The sequence below is a fragment of the Phodopus roborovskii genome, unplaced genomic scaffold (genome assembly GCF_943737965.1).
Source record: "Phodopus roborovskii unplaced genomic scaffold, PHOROB, whole genome shotgun sequence".
NCBI lineage: Eukaryota > Metazoa > Chordata > Mammalia > Rodentia > Cricetidae > Phodopus > Phodopus roborovskii.
The window spans coordinates 17,756,062-17,772,950 of NW_026126434.1; the positions used below are offsets into that span (position 1 = coordinate 17,756,062).

The 16,889-nt window shown below is 42.8% G+C and overlaps 1 protein-coding gene across 3 annotated transcripts in view; it reads right to left on the reverse strand.

Moving 5' to 3' along the window:
* The window catches only part of Bicc1 (BicC family RNA binding protein 1), a 201,392-nt gene that overhangs the window by 15,033 nt on the left and 169,470 nt on the right, over positions 1-16,889 (reverse strand). For 2 of the 3 annotated variants that reach the window (XM_051186877.1, XM_051186879.1), the window contains exons 9-17: positions 14,365-14,496; positions 11,190-11,376; positions 9,244-9,405; positions 8,135-8,331; positions 7,879-8,011; positions 6,925-7,081; positions 4,997-5,162; positions 2,711-2,750; positions 2,202-2,356 (exon numbers count right to left, since the gene is read on the reverse strand). In XM_051186877.1, coding sequence (XP_051042834.1) covers positions 2,202-2,356; positions 2,711-2,750; positions 4,997-5,162; positions 6,925-7,081; positions 7,879-8,011; positions 8,135-8,331; positions 9,244-9,405; positions 11,190-11,376; positions 14,365-14,496 — 1,329 coding nt within the window. The remainder of the gene's footprint in view (positions 1-2,201; positions 2,357-2,710; positions 2,751-4,996; positions 5,163-6,924; positions 7,082-7,878; positions 8,012-8,134; positions 8,332-9,243; positions 9,406-11,189; positions 11,377-14,364; positions 14,497-16,889) is intronic. The other variant, XM_051186878.1, reaches the window with a different exon arrangement.

Consider the following 16,889-nt stretch of genomic DNA (forward strand, 5'->3'; position numbering starts at 1 on the left):
AAGCTAGCCAAAGCAGCAAAGACTTAGGGTCGGCTGCTAGACAGAGGCCCTGTACATTTCTACTCACAGAAAAGTTCCTGTCTGACCCTGGGTAAGAGCAAGAGTAGGGGGCATTTCAAGGTCCCATGTTTGCTTTAGCACCAAACTTCCTTTCAGCACTGAACACCGCCACAGCAGTGTTTCTTTGGCATAATTGGCATCAGTATTGGCTCATATCCAAAACACATAACCCAGTTCTTCCTCATTGTGTACCCCTACCAAATGAGATCTTAGAGAGCTCAACAAAAAAGGTTCTTCTTCTATGGGATTACAATTGTACATATGTATAATGGTGTGTGTCCATGCCACATGGCTCCAAATCAACTGCATTCTTTGAGTGAAATCATTAAGGAGATGTTCTAGAACACTCTGTAAAATGAGCTCAAGTCTTTTCCCTCACATTTACTGGCCCGTACCATGATGAAGACACCCCCCATTCTGGGAGTGTCTTTCCCTACTAGAAGTTTACTGGGAATTGTATAAATTTCATGTATAAAATACATGAAAATGCACCATGTAATCCACCAAGAATTAAGTGAGCCCAATTTAAGATAGTTATCACTGAGACCATATGTATCCACATAACACTTTGAATAGAGAAAGCATGAACAGCTTGAATGTACAGTTACTTCCTCCAACAAGGAAGACAACCACATCCTTCAGAAGCTTTCGTTTTCCTATGGATTAAGTTCTCATGCAGAACTAATAGCAGCATCATAGTATTACTGGGTACCCAACAATACAACTCAAAGGAAGATGCAAGCTAATGAGAACAAAGGCTCACTAAATCTACCCATTGGACTGGGTGGGTCTTTTCAGCTCCTGAAAGCTCTGCACCTGACCTCTGTATTATGCACCATTCCCAACTTAATATAATGTCAGGCTCCAAGCGGGGAACTGAGGGACATTTCTAAAGCTAAATGTTTCATTTCAGAAACTAGAGAATGGCAGTCAACAACTCCACACTTTACTCTGCCAAAAGCTGAGGCAGGGGAAGTGGACCACTGACTGCAGGGTGCAAAGCCAAGTCTCAGCATTAGCTTAATTCCTCTGCTAACAAAAGACAATGCTACTTCCTCTCAGAGCTCAGGCAGCCCAAGGAGAAGTGGACACCTACAGCCTGAAAACTCCCGCATAATAGTCCCCACATACCGGCAGCTAAAGGTTATTTTAATCTTAAATATAGCCTGCCAGGTGGCTACTGTAACCCTCACAATGGAATCCACAGGAGACTATTCAATAGTGTTTTCTTCTTGGCTTGCCCAAGAGAGATAAAGGCAATTTTTTAAAAGTATTTGCTTTTTGCCTTGCATCCATCAACAATCTTATTACAAAGAAAAATGGCAGAGAAAAGGAACTCCATCTACAAATGCTACCATTAGACTAACAATTCTGAAGCCTGCAGCCAGCACTTTTGCAGCCTGCAGGGATGATGGAGATGGATGGTGCTTGGCTTAATCATTCACATCCTCCCAGAGTCTGAAGTCTCCCAGCATGTTTGTGTGCAAGCTGGCCAGACCCCCACTCCCTAAAGCCATAGTCTGACATTCTCAGATGGACAGGGTCTGCTCAGAGTCACGGGAAGCCAGGCCCTCAGGAGGATAGAGTTCTGGACAGGAGGATAGAGTTCTGGACAGGAGGATAGAGTTCTGGACCCTTTCTCCACACGCAGAGAACACCAGACTCCACCCTCAGGGTGGAGCTGTGCCACCAACATCTGGAAAACATATGGATGTTGGAACTGTTGCTTGAGATGCTTCCTGCTGCGTTCCTGGCACATCTCAACATGCCGAAGTTAACTCAAGATTCGAAAATCTGTTTTTGTTGAGTATTTGCCTTTTTCTCCTATGGTGGCTTATTGGTGATACTCCCGGACAAAGGAACTCTTTGTAAGCTTTTTATGAAACACTGCAGCTGCCCTTTGCTTGATCTTGGCCCTACTCTATCACATAGGATACACTTCATCCAACAAAAACTCACTCCCAAATATAAATTTCCATTATATGTATAGATTAATAACTTTGAGGGGAGTGAAAAAAAGTCTCATATATGAGTCATCCATGTTACACAAGCTCACAAAGACAAAGTGAGCCAACCCACTCTGACCCTATGACCACAAAGAGCCAGGAACAGGAAGGATGGACAGGAGGAGAAATATGCACCTCATACGCAGTCGTCATCGTGGGCTTATAGGACACGTGGTTGGCTCTTCTCAGCTCCTTGATGGTTTCGGCAGGCATGGACTTGGAGAACCCCAGGCCACTCCAGGTATTTGTAGGTGTTCTGACCTCGGTCACCACTGGCTTCTTTAACATCGCTTTGGAAACCAGAATATTAAAGAGACACTTGGTGTGTTTAATGCAATTCTTAAATAAAATTACCGAAGGTGTGCAGTGTTTCTTCAACATATGAAAATGTTATTACTCAATGTTATTTTTTAGTGCAAAATGCCTAAGAATAAAACATTTTATCCAATAAAAAGTAAACGAGGAGAAGCTGCGGGATTCCTTAATTATGCTCATGTATTTCACAAAATACATTTTATTCCCACAGAATATGTGTATTATAAACTCAAACATTTAGGGTTTCTTTTTATTTCAGATCGGCTGTACTGCTTGAAAATGGAGGTGTACCAAAGGACAAAGAAGGGAAGCGGTCCTGTGTCACTTACCTTTGGTGGCTAATAGTTTCTTCTGCTCATAGTCAAATGCCTGAAAAGGAAATACAGAAAAAGGGGGTTCTGTTACCAGTCCCCGGAGCATTCTGCCAATACTTGTGAATCTGCTTGAGACATCAGCTAAGCTCTGCATCATGGTACCATAATTATACAATGCAAGTGTGATTAATTTAAATACTCTTTCAAAACAAACTACTATTTACTACTTTCATCAAACTTGAAGTCAGTGGCAAGGATTAGGATTTTCCCTGAAAAATTACATTCTCTTTATGAAGAGTTTCTTCTACATCAGAACTATGCTAATAGCAACACAAGCATCAAAGGAAGATATCACACGATGCCCTTAGGCATCTGTTGTCTCTCCTTTGGTCTCAGAATCCTTCACATAGGTAAACAAGATGGAAATAGGGATAACATCAAGACAACTTAAGAAGTTATCAACCACACTGCTAAAGCCTTGGCTGGATAAATACAATGATCTAGTTTTGGACACTCACAATCCAATAGGATTGAACCTAGATACCTTTCTGCACAGGCAGAAAGACCACACATTTGTGCTATTGACAATGAATGGCTATGCAGAAAACAAGAGAGAGGCTTCTCTGAAGAGAGCTATGCCTGCATGGTACATACTAGAAACTAACCTGTTCTCACCTCCTCCCCACCCCAGTCTAGGGAATAAATAAGACGTGATTCAAAGAGCTACCATGAAGATCAAGAACATACTGGCAAGAGTTCTTTTGCTCTTTTTCCAGGAAGACTGTACTGGCATATATAAGGTTCCCAGGGAATTACAGCCTGGAACAGAACACTGAAGAGGGGACAAGGAGCTAGGAATAACATTTGGCAGGTGAATAAACGCAGTTCTAAGAACATGGCAGTATCTCATAGAGCCTGGTTTTTAGATGCCACTTGGGAACAGCTTAAAATTACAGCAGAATTTAAAAATCAACTTTAACTTCCAGGGGCAAGAGTAAGAAAAACTGAGGGACAGCAGTGCTGTGCTCTGTGAAGAAAACAATGGTCAGAACTCACCTGGAACCTAAACCACTGACAGTCTCTGGAGGACTGAGGAAGACAGATGAGTAAAAGAATGCTAGAGAGGCCACAACCCTAGGGTGGTGAAGAGGTGGACACTGTCTTCAGCCTTAGAAGGAGTCAGGTCTTCAGTGTGTCTCATGCCAAAGCTCCCTAGCAACACTCTAGATAGTCTGATGATTTTGGAGCCAGCTTTCCACTAATGGCACCTAATTAAAGAGTCACCAGCGAGAACACTGTCACCCAACCTACAAGAAAGAACCGTGGAACTTGTTCACGGGAACTTGTTCAGCTGGTGTGAAAAGGATGGCAACCACGAGAAGATGTATGGGGTCATAAAGGGGACCTGGTATTATTTTTTTTTAATTTTTTTTTTTTAGAACTGATGCATTATGAAAGCTATGAATTCTAGCTACTTCAAGACTTATGGAAATGTTCAAATGCAAAGGATCTAAAAAAAAAAAAAAAGGCCAAAAGGATTGAATTGTACTTCATACTGGAATAAAAACAGTGTCACTTAATCTCATGAATTAATATAACACAGTAGTTTTTTTGTTTTGTTTTGATTTCTAGGATTTTGTGACTTTTTTTCAAGGTGGCAGGGATAAAGGGAGAGAATACATTACAAAGCAGATGCTTTTCCCAGTAGTGCTGGTGCAGAAAGTAAAATGTTTGCGTGTACATCACCCCTAAAAGTACTGTGTGCTTGCCTCTCACATGCATCCACATGAAGATGAGACATTGAAAGTGGTGATATTCCGTGGCTGGCTGAGGAAGCTGTCTGAGCATCATGAACATCCAAGCCACGCAGTTGTCACCATTCTGCCTCATCTGCCAAAGTGGGATTCAAATCCCACTCTCACTCTTTTCAGAGCCATTTTGAAACAGCACCAAGTTTACTACCTCTATTTCCAAGACAGAAGAAAACGAGATCTACTTATCCAAAAGAAAGGGCATCTCTTACCTATCCCTAAGCTTAAGGTACCCGATAAGCATCATTTGCTAAAGCTGTGGCAGCACAGATCACCATCTTAACACAGAATCACTTGTCCTTAATCGAAGTCCTGCAGTTCATTCACAATGTTCACGGCAACACCAATCCACACTCCTGCATGTCTATTTGAGTTTCACCCTGACCGGGGTGCAGGAGGACAGGCTAACACTCCTCCATGCATGGGCCCAGTGCCCTGCCCTGGGATGACTGCTGTTGCAGCAACTGCATTACCACGGTGCCTGCATTACCTGCATGTGGGCATATGGTGGCTGCGAGGAGGCCAGGCGGGCCCTTTCTGAGTTCTGCTGGGCAGCTGCCCTCTCAGCTGCACGCTCGCTCCCTGGAGCCTTCTTGTCAGTAAGAGGACTTTCCGTGGCACTCAGTTCAGGGTCTGAGAGCAATCTGTCAGTGCTGCTGGGAAAGAGAGTTGGGAATTCACTGCTCCCCTCGACATGCTGACATACCGCGTGTTTCCCATGTGCATGTTCACTGTGTGTGCTTCTGCCATCCCCTGCTTATGTGTGTCACCTCATTCAGTCCTCAGGGCAATGCCATGACACAGCAACGCTGAGACGAAAGTGATTCTGTCACCCACTGGATACATAAGAAAGGACCTTGTCCAAGGTCACTGCCCTAGGGTGACTCTGGGTCTCGAACTAGAGGTGAAAGCTCTTTTTGCAATATGGCACCCACATTATAGGAAGGGCACATGATATTCTGCTTGTGGTACACAAGGAACAGATGTACAGGAAAGGTTTTTGGTGTGCATCAATCAGACACTAGGGACTTCATGCAAAATTTGAGCACAGACCAAGTAAGCCTGAAGGTAGACGGCAGACAGCACACCTGTGAAGGGCTTGTAACACTCACTGGTTATGAAGTAGCAGGCAAGTTAGAAATCGTCTCCAAAGTCTGTTTAGGGGATGAGCAGCATGCCATGAGATGCTTATAATGGACAGTATACCTGAGTGAGAGCCCGTGATGCATCAGGATGTACCTCAAGCCAAAAAAACATACTATTTTGTTCAATTACAACCAATCATCTATTCAGTTTCCATGTCAGAAGACAAGACACGAGCAGTAAGTTTTGCCTGAAAGATGTTGACAGAAGCTTCTTGACTGTGAACTATTAATGAAGGTGCTTTTCAAAGGCCAGGATGGCAGCCACTCAGAGGACAGAGAGAGAGAGAGAGAGAGAAAGGGAAGGCCCAGGATCTAATCACTGGGATTGTGGAAGCCATAGTGTGACAGGGTGACTCCCACTTTAAAGAGAGTCATAAGAGCCAAATAAAGGGCAGGCCACACTGGAGGGAGAAAGTGATGAGGAGACAGCTGGAGGCCTGGTCCTCATCCAGGTGGGAGCAAAGAAAAAGGTTCAGCAAGAAGCAGAGCTCCTGAGGGACACACACCCAAGAGTGGCCATTTGGGGAGTTAGCACCCACAAAGGACAAACAGACAAAGCAGAGCTGGGTAGAATGAGTCTAGGGTTTATGAAATAAAGTGGCTTTGGTAATCAATAGAAGAATAAGGGTGTGTGTGTGTGTGTGTGTGTGTGTGTGTGTGTGTTAGTCTTTCCATAAAGACAGCCAGGAAACTAAGAAGATGGAAGAGGAAATCACTAGTTGGGCAGGTGGGAGTCCCTTTTCCCTGAGAGAGGACAAAAAATGATAATAGTCAATCTAATCTAAGGATAGAACAATGATAAGCACTGTGCAAGGAGGAGTTCCAGCTAAAACTCACGGGCTTCTCTAAACGTTTGCAATGTCCTACATGGGAGAAAAGGGAGTTAGAGCTTAAGAATCCCCCTTAACACTGGCTGAGGTGGTTTCACTGCTGGAAACTGCTGTCTCATGCAAAAGTCAGAGCCTAGAAATTGCCCCTACATTGCTGAATAGCAGGGAGAATGTCTCTAAGTTTCAGAGCAAGAGGACTGTTTTAAGAGCACAGCTAGAAACCGAATAATTAAGTGGAGTCGGGGGTGGGGGTGGGGGGAGGGACAATAAAGATGGGCAAGGGTAAAACAGAGGTTATCCATTGAGTTTTTAAAATATAATTATGACAGGGAATGAAACAGTCCACCATGAGATCTAACCTGACCTGAGTTAGAATCTAAACCACTGAGCTCAGAACAAATCCTCCCTCCATCATTCCCTCCCAGCAACAGGAGCATACATACTGTAGGTGTGAGTTCTTCGTGCCTTGTAGTAGTGCAACCGTCTGCCTCTTGGCACAGGAGACCTTGGTGGGACCCAGCATCTGCTTCAAGTCACCAGCGTTCCCAGAATGTGAAGGACTTCGGGGCATACCCACTTCAACAAAGGCATCGTTGCAGCCTGTGGGGGAACAAGGACAGCAGGGAAATTGTACACCACCATCTGCTGTAGAGAAAAGCAAAAAAATCTCCATGGAGAGCCAATTCTACAGTCCCCAAGGTACTCTCAGCTGCAAAGAGGGCACATGTCAGCAAGCTGTCTCCGGAACGCAATCTGAGGGGAAGACCCTGGTGTATGCTGAAGACTGTCGGGAATAAGGGGATATGTGTATTTACATATGAACATTAGGGGGGCCCTTGTGTCCCATGAAGGCTGTTGGAGATTAACGGGGATATGTATTTACATATAAACATTAGTTGGACCTTCATGTTTCTTATCTTCCTTCCCATGTGGTTCCCTTTCCAAGTCCTGGGGTTTACACAGGGTTGTGGACACAGTAGACAGTAAGTCTACCACTGAGTGATATCCTCAACTCCAAATTTAATCGTTTTTTTTCCTCCTCAGTGCTGGGGACAGAGCCCAGGGTGGGCCTTACACATGCTAAGCATGAACTCTTCCAATGAACTACACCCCCAGCTCATGTTTTTTCAAGATTGTTAGGGGTGAACGGTATGCAAACAATCATTGAGTTGATGTTTTCCAATTACACAATAATGCAACAGTGGTATTTCTGTGGAAAGTGCCTTTACTTTGTTGCATCTTTTACTATGTTCTTTGCCATTTCATGCAAGACACTGACTCTGCATAGTGGAGGGAGGCACTGGTAAGTGAAACCAACTCAGAACCCCCGCAGTCTTCCTCTGGAGGGGGGTCCCTTTATCCAAGCCCCAAGCCAGTCTGAGGAGGAAAATTACAACCTTCCACAGAGTTTGACTTGGGAGAAGCCTGTTCAGGCCCAGTTGTCTGCATGGCTGGGTCACTATGATTGGCACTCAGCACTTTTTCTCCAAGCGATGAAGTGGACAGTGTGCTGTATTTCATGTTTGGAGGCTGAAATCATAAATAAAATAAAAGCACAATTCAGCAATAATTTCAGTGAATATAAAAACAAGTTCCCAGGAGCTCGTCTCTTACCAAAAGCACAGACCACCCCACCGCACAGGAGGGCATTACCTGCACATGTCCATTCAAGGAAGCAGAGATGTTCTTGCCTTCTGTCTGCATGCTGTTGACATGAACATCAACAGGAGTCAAGCCAGGTGGGGGAGATGGGGCTGTGTGCCCATAGGTGGGCACTCCAGACAACAAGATGTTGGTTAATGTGGCCTGAGCAGTAGATGGAATCATAAGGTGTGGTATAGCAGAGAAACCTGTGATTGTCCAGGGAGACAGAGTTAGACAGGGAACAACTTAGAAGCAACTGTTATATCTAATACCAAAAAATCTTTTTCTGTGAATTTCAGAATAACTTAGTATCTCTGCAAATGGATTTAATATTGCTATAAACATCATAAATGAGCTTCAGAGATGGCTCAGTGGTTAAGAGCACTACTGGCTGCTCTTCCAGAGCTCCTGAGTTCAATTCCCATCACCTACATGGTGGCTTACAACCATCTGTCATGAGATCTGGCACCCACTTCTGGCCTGCAGACACACATGCTGGCATAATACTAAACATATAACAAATCATCTTTTTAAAAAGCATAAACAAAAAAACATAAACAAGGCTGGTTAATAGGTACGGACTCTTGCTTCCATGTTTGATGACCTGGGTTTGATACCTGTGACCCATATGCTGGAAGGGAGAGAACTGAGTGCAGCAAGTTGTCCTTTAACCCTCCCCAGGAGCAGCTTGGTATGTGCATACACAAATTAAACTGAAATACCACTTCTAACTCTGCTTGCCCCAGACCCCTCACAGCACACAGGTGAGGAAAGCTGTACCTGGGCCCATGACTAACAAATAGCTCCCCTGGGCAGAGCTGTGTTTGCAAAGCTCTGTTTGTAACTTTCATGCTCCTTGGCCATTGTTCCCTAAGCATCCAGCTGCTTTTCCTAACCTGTTTATCAGATGATGAGCTGCCTGCATGCAAAGCTCTTGGCTTTTCTGAGCTTCATTTTAACCATTTTACACAGCAGGAGATTTTCCTTTGAACTACAGGGTGCTTTGAACAGTGATTTTCACTTGGAGAAATGGAATCCTTTGTAACTTCTATTAAAAAAAAAAACCCATACAGTAGCTAAGAATGCACATCTCTTGCTTATATTTAAGTGACACTAACCTGTAGCACTTGCAGTGTTAGCGATTGAGGGTGCCCACAGTGTAGGGCTCGGGGTACCAGAACTTGAACTTTGCAAAGGACTGACTGAACTATTCAAAGCATTCAGGAGTGAGTTTGGGGTGGTTGAAGTGTTGAGTGACAAGGTGGTGGGCCCCAAAAGACCTGTAAGCAATGAAAGTCCAATCAATACACGTAAGTCCAAGATTATGAAATAGGGACAGTGTCCATACTGTCTTTTGGGATGAACACCAATAAAATCTGATACTTTCTCATCTGTCAAATACAGGTGACAGGTTTTCTTTCAAAAATGTTACTTCAGATATTCCTATGAAATGTCTCTTTTTACAACTCCAGCATAGGAATTTGCTCATCCTCCAACAGATGCTGTAAGAATGGGAAGACAGATATGCCCAAACTAATGCAGCAGTAAAGTGCACTGAGTGATACTAGACACGAGCCTGCTGACAAGCCAGGATGGACAAACCCCTGTTCAAGAGGAAACTCTTTTTTTTTTTTTTTTTCCTCTAAGCAACTCACTTGTTATTGACTTCCCAACAAACCCCCTCTACAAGCATTCACACCTGGCAGTGACCTATGGATGCCCTTCCTGTGGTAGACTGGCTGTCTGGTACTTAACAGAGAGGATGTACAACCAAATGGCTCTATGCATGTTTGAACACAGGCTTACTTCTCCAGGCTTCAATCCAATGACTAAAACTTACCTAGGAAATGTGCTGGCTTTAATTTGTATTGTGAGCATCCTCTGCTTGCTGTAACTAATGAGATTCTTTTTTGGGAATTTGGTATTCTCTGCTCTAAAAATGTCCATTTCTATGTGTTCCTAGAAGTTCACAGGCACCAGTGTTACAGGAGATGGATGGTCAAGTCAAAAGAATCTCTCTTCCATCTGAGGAACTTTGCCTCTCCAACCATTTTCTCAACTACAACATAATGGAGTTGGCGCTACCAAGTTCTCTGGTGTGTCCTGGTCTACAGCATCACTCTGTAACTATGGCTGTGCTGTTCAGATCTATGTGGAGGAGACAGCTTTGGTAGTAGTGCTCAAGTCTGGCAATTTGGAACCCCCACAAGTTATATACACATTACTTTTTTCAGTGTTGAGAAATGAACCTAGGTCCTCATATGTGCACTCTCCTACTGAGCTAAAACACAGCCCATCATACTGTATATTTTAAAGCAAAAAGGGAGAACAATTAAGAGATTTGATGAATTTTCTTTGCTGCCTCAAATCTACTCTGAATTAAGCAGAACGATTTGCTGTCCGCTGCACTCACTTTTTCTACGAAGGCATCAGGGAAAGGAGGAGGAAAATGCTGAGCCTGGCCTGCAGTAGCAGAGCATCTGGTCAGTCTGTGAGAAAGACAGCCCCTAATGAGGACAAAGTACCAGGACCAGCAAGGATTCTGCTTTTCTAGCAGCCTAAGTACTGTGAGAGGTATGAGCTATGCTTGCTCTCCTTAGTGGCCTTGGGCTTATCAGGCCTAACCCTGGGGCTGGGTTCGGGGGCTCTCCCCTTCCCTTCTCCAGCTGCCCTCCCAATCTGCAATTACTTTTTGGAAAAATAAAAACTGGATAATCTTTCTCTCTAGGGAGGGAAGGCACTACTGCAAAAGCCAGAGAGCAAACACATACATCAGAGTCAGGCTGCTCCCTTCCATCTTGATGACATTCTTAATTTAGAAAAACAAACAGAGCCACTGAAAAGAAAAGCAGTCAGCCTGTGATTATTTATGCCAACATAAGGAGAGTCTGGGCAACCCAAATCCACAGAGCCTAACAACAGAAAAATCAGACTATGAATCAGGTCCTGTGGCTCTTTATCCCACCCTGGGGCTCCAAGAAGAAAATAGCATTTAGACAGAGCACAATGGTAGAAAGAAAGGGAATCAGATAAGCATCCCCAGTGGTAATAATAAACTTTATACCTAGTCCAGTGAGTCCAAGGCCTGCCGAAGCTAAGATATCCAGGCTGGGACATGCCAGGCCAGCAGGGCACGATGCTGGGGATAGACTGGTTGCTATGGAAACCCCACTGCTTTCAAGTCCGAGGAGACATTTCCTTGCTTCATACATATTTAAGGCATTTCGCTCAACACTTTTCACAATCACAGACTATGAAAACACATAATGGGAGGGAAAAAAGGTGACACTGGGGTAGTATACAATGAATGAGGGGGTAATGAAAATGCAAATGAGGAGGTCCACACGGGAGTGAATACACCTTCAATCACCTCAGCCCCCATCACTCCTGGTAACGCTGCAAACAAAATGTCAGCTACTACCTTCCATGTGTGCACTGTTGTAGGCAGCATTCACCAGCTGTGTGTGTGTGTGTGTGTGTGTGTGTGTGTGTGTGTGCACTGTTGCAGACAGCTCACAGGTTTCAATCCCATCCAACCTTTTGGGGTGGGGGTTCCTATCCAGAGGTGCTTAGAGATTTAGTAAATTCCTGGTGTCAAAGCCCTGTTCTTCTATACAGCCTCTGGAGTTCATACTAAAGCCAGCCCCCATTACCTGCAGAAGCCAAATTAAACCCATCACCAATATGGACTGCATAGTAACAGTCACTTGTTTTGATGTATATGATCTGATGGTTAGCTAACATACCTCCAGGTACCCCAACCCTCAGTGAGACCACATCTATGGCAAATCCTGTGATGTGTGTGTATGTATGCATTTTTCCTAATTACCTGCATATATATGCTACATATATAATTCTATGTAATATACAATTTACTAAATTTCTAAGCATGTATAAGTACATACAACACACACACACACACACACACACAGAGGCAGTAAGGAAATTTTGACTAAGAAAGCAGAGTGTTAATTAGAATCCAGCCATTGAGCAGTCTGTCCAGTCTGACATTCACTGATTTTCTCCTGACCTCTTGGATTCTTCTCGCTTCTGTCTCTGAATGGACAAGCCCTTCTCTGAATCTGATACTGATGATGGTTGTAGTTAAGTTAGTCAAGCAGAAGGCTTCCTGATGCCCAAAACCCAAGGCCTGTTCTCAAACTCTGAACTCACTCACCCAGAGCTGGGGGTAGCTTTTCCTTTAAGGTTTTCTCTGAAGGGATACTGCCCCCAGTTACACAGAAAATATCACATCTGCTCATGTAGAAATCATATGCAATACAGACACACAGGGGCAAAATATGACATCTATGGTTTAGAAATTTTAGAATGGAAACTTAGGCGGATTTATTTACCTTAGTAAGTTAGGACTCTGACTCCAGAGCCCACGGGATAGAAGGAGACCGTCTGAATATCCTTCTCTGGCTTCCACATGTGGATGTGGACACACACATATCCATACACACACATACCCACATGCATGCATGTGAACACATACACACCCACATATGAACATACAAACACACATGCACACAAGAATAGAACTGGAAAGAGAAGTTTTTCTAAGTGAGATAGTACCAAATGTGAATGGAGACCCAGGTCCTAACCTGACACAAATCTGATCTGGCCAGAATCTCGCATTTGCTACCTTCCTTGATTTCTGACTTCCCTTATCTATAGCTGCTGGATCTGTGGCATTGCTTCAGCAGCCCAAACAGATAACACGTTTACTGGTTTGTTTTTACCCAACAATACACTACAGTACACCAAAGCAATGACTGTATGTTTCTATAATGCCAAAAATATGTAGTGTCAAATTGTGCTCACTAGACTTTCTATAGCAATAAAAACTTGCATTTTATAAAGAAGTTGAAAAACTCAGCTGTTTGGAATTTTTCTTCAAAACATTCCACAAACTTCAAAACTCCCCAGTCACAGTTTATAAATCTTTTAAGCTTTTTAACATTAAAGAAAACAGGATTCATATACCATTGTCATACTTATCACATGGAACATTTTTGTGACTTTTGTTAACATCCCCTGAGATTATTTCCTAATCCTACTTTACTCCCTAGTAGTAAATTTGTGGTTTCTGCATCTCCTGAACCTATGCTTCAAGATTTAAAAAATGTCGGGTTGTAAACACTGCCACCTAACATGTCATTCTAGTCTGGGAGCTTTGGTTGGATCATCCATGCTTAGCCTGTAGAGTAGTAATGCAATGGCTAACAGCCACAGCCAATGGTGCGGTCACAGGGTCCTAGGCTGCTCTGCAAAGAGGCTGTGACAACTTTCCCAATACTAATGTATGAACACTCCTGCTGTGTCCTGGCCTTCTTGCAAGCACTTAATATCAGATTTCTCTCGTTGCCCATTTACCATCCATGTAATTATCAAATCTCTATAGCATGGGACAGAGAGAGAGAGAGCGCTAAGTAAATGGGGCACATTCATTACGCATGGCTTTCATTAAAGGAAAGATCAGAACAGAAAAGGTAACTGTTCTGCTGGGCTAGCACGTGACTCAAATATAGTGAGTTCTGGAAATGTACTACAAGTTGATTTGCTTATGTACATGCACACACACACACACACCCATAACACATAAAGTCCCTTAGCTATTCTCTAGAAACTCAATAAAGCCTGTAGCTAGCTGATTGCAGATTCAGAGTCCTTCTGATTAATATCCAGGAATGGTATGTCTCATTCATATGGTAGGTCTACTTTGGCTTTCTGATGAACTTCAGTATTGATTTCCATAATGGCTGGACTAGTTTACATATTCCACCATCAGCATGAAAGTGTTTCCTTTTGTACACTTCCCGGCCAGTATTTGCTCTTAGTCATTTTCTGGCTGACTGCTGCTCTGACTGAGTGAGATGGGATCTTCATGTAGTTAAAATCTGCAGTTCTCTGATGGCTATTGAGGCTGAACATTTTTGTTTGCTAGCCATTTGTACATTGTTTTTTGGGAACAGTCTTCATTTTGTTTGCTTATTTATTGATTAGTTTGGTTGAAGTTTTGTAAAAAATCACAAAGTAAAAAAGAAGATGGTTACTAAAAATGAACTAAAAAAACAAACATATGAAAAAAATGTTGGAAGGTAATGGAGGCATTGTTATAAATATATACTCTTATAACCAAACACACACCAACATGCATATTAGAAATTAGTCCTCTGTAAACAAATAACCAAAGTGTATAAGGATGCTTCACTGGGCACAGACACTAAACCAACCTTGCTTGGCTGTTTGGGCTTTGGTTTAATACTGATAAAGACATCTAGCTGCTCCATCAGCTGAGCAATGAACTGTGGGTCCACTTCAATTTCTTCCTTCATATCAAACATCAGCACAAGAGGAAGACACCCCTAGAAAGACAGGATACTCAGGAGTCATTTGTCACAGCACCTGGTATCTGAAAATATCTATAAAGCATACACTATTGAGTATGAAAACTAAATAACATTCATATCTTCCCAACAAGGATGGATGGTGTGGGACCAAGGTGAGGGACAGAAGGCTACCTAGGAGACTGAAACCGTGTATATTATTTGGCATGGATTTATTTATTTATTTATCTATCTATTTATTTATTTATTTATTTATTTGTCTAATTTTTACTTTGGAAAAATCCTTCACTGTTTGACTTCAGTTATATTAGCAATGATACAAAAACATCCTTCACCACTCTGTGGTTCAGATCAAGTGCCCTTCCTTGCTCGGATTTACTTGTGGGAATAGCTGTTTAACAACCTCCAGCTTTGGCTCAGACTGGCCCATCCCACCACAGACCTGCATACCCCGATCTGTCTCTACCTCCAGGCCAGGGCCAACACTCAATGTCCTTCAGATGGTGTCTATACATAACTCAGAGGTATCTTAACTGCTCCTTCTAAGGAAGCTAAAGCTATAATCAACCCCTTCCCAGCATGAGCAGCAAACCACAGCTACTGTCAAAGTAGAATATGAATCTGTGAACTTTTTCAAGCATTTTGAGCTTAAAAATAACATCTAAAAGACCTTGGAAAAGAAGGCAAAATAAAGAGTAATTGTGGCAATTCCTGTCTGTAGATACCCAATGGCTAGCGCATTAAACAATCAAATAAACATGGCTACAAAAACCAATATTCGCAGAAAGAGAATGGTTAAATCTTATAGTGGCCTGATTGGCTCTAAGAAGTTTTGTCTGATAGAGGGATGGAATTGACAATACAAATCTGGGATTTCTGCCTCTCTAAAAAGATGAATTCTGCAAGTTAGTGACTCACATGTCACTAAAGGCTAAGCATAGAACTTAAGAGTGCAGTCTGTTTTTAAGAGTCTTGGCCAGCCCAGCAATATGGCTGTCTGCTGTACTATACACCAACCCACATGTGCTAGGGACACGGGAAGGAGAGAAATTCCATGAACTGGAGTGCTCCTGAGTGATGCGACTGGTACTTTTCTTTTGTAGTACTCAAATTCACGAGTGAAGTAGTATTTTTACTTATATGGGAAATTTATCAAATATACAAATGTTTCAGATTGCCAAAGGTCAAGTCTTTAGGTTTGTGTGGGTGTATGTAATAGCCAGAGGTCATGGCAGGTATTTTCCTTGTGTGCTTGCATTATCATCATCATCATCATCATTATTATTATTGAGATAGTGTCTCTTTAATGAACCTGGATCACACTGGCTGACCAGCAATAATAATAATAATAACTAGTTGTTATTATTATTATTATTAAGACTGTCTCTTTAATGAACCTGGATCACATTGGCTGACCAGCAATAATAATAATTTATTATTATTATTATTATTATTATTATTATTATTATTGAGACAGTGTCTCTTTAATGAACCTGGATCACAGTGGCTGACCAGTGATAAAAATAACAACTATTATTATTATTATTATTATTATTATTATTATTATTAATTGAGACAGTGTGTAGTGGGATATTCACTTTGTCTCCTTCTATGGCACTGACCACACCCATTGGGGGGTGGAGCCATGGGCGGAAGTGACCTGGGGAACTAGGTTGGAGGAGGCCAGGAGAGCGCTCTCTTACCAGCTGCACAGGGACAGGAAGAGATCCGGAGGAATTCTTGGAAGCAGGAACCTGTTGGTGTTCACCTGTCTATGTTGTGAGTTATTTCTCCTGAATAAACATCCGTTCGGCCTAATTGTTTATCCTGATCCTTATTAAACTGCGATAGACAGTGTCTCTTTAATGAACCTGGGATCATAGGCTACACTGGCTGACCAGCAATCACAGGGGTCAGGGTCTACTTGTCTCTGCTTCTCCATTCCTGGGCTTACAGACACACGGCTCCATACTTGCCTTCTCAAGTGAGTGCTAGGGATCCAAACTCAAGTCTCCATGTTTGTGTGCAAGCACTTTGCCAGCTGAGTCACCCCTCAAGCTTTGAAGGTGACCTCTGAACAGTATTTTTCGTTTTCCGTTTAAGGTTCATACTACCCATGTCCATAAACTAACAAAGGCTTCAAACTGCCCAGCAGTACCCCATGTCAGATGTAAACAGTCACCTTCCATCCACACCACAAAGTACACTCATTTCAGATCTGGTCTGTGTTTAGTCTAAGTTAAGAAAAATATAAGAAAATTGCTTCCCTATGCTATGGAATTGAGCCTGCGGAGGCACAATGGCCCTTAGTCTCCAGCTTTTCTCCTTTTACCAGGAATGTTTCCTGTCTGGCTGAACCTCAAAACTGCTCTCTTAAATATCAGGTTTGCAGAGTCAGTGTGGAAACCCAG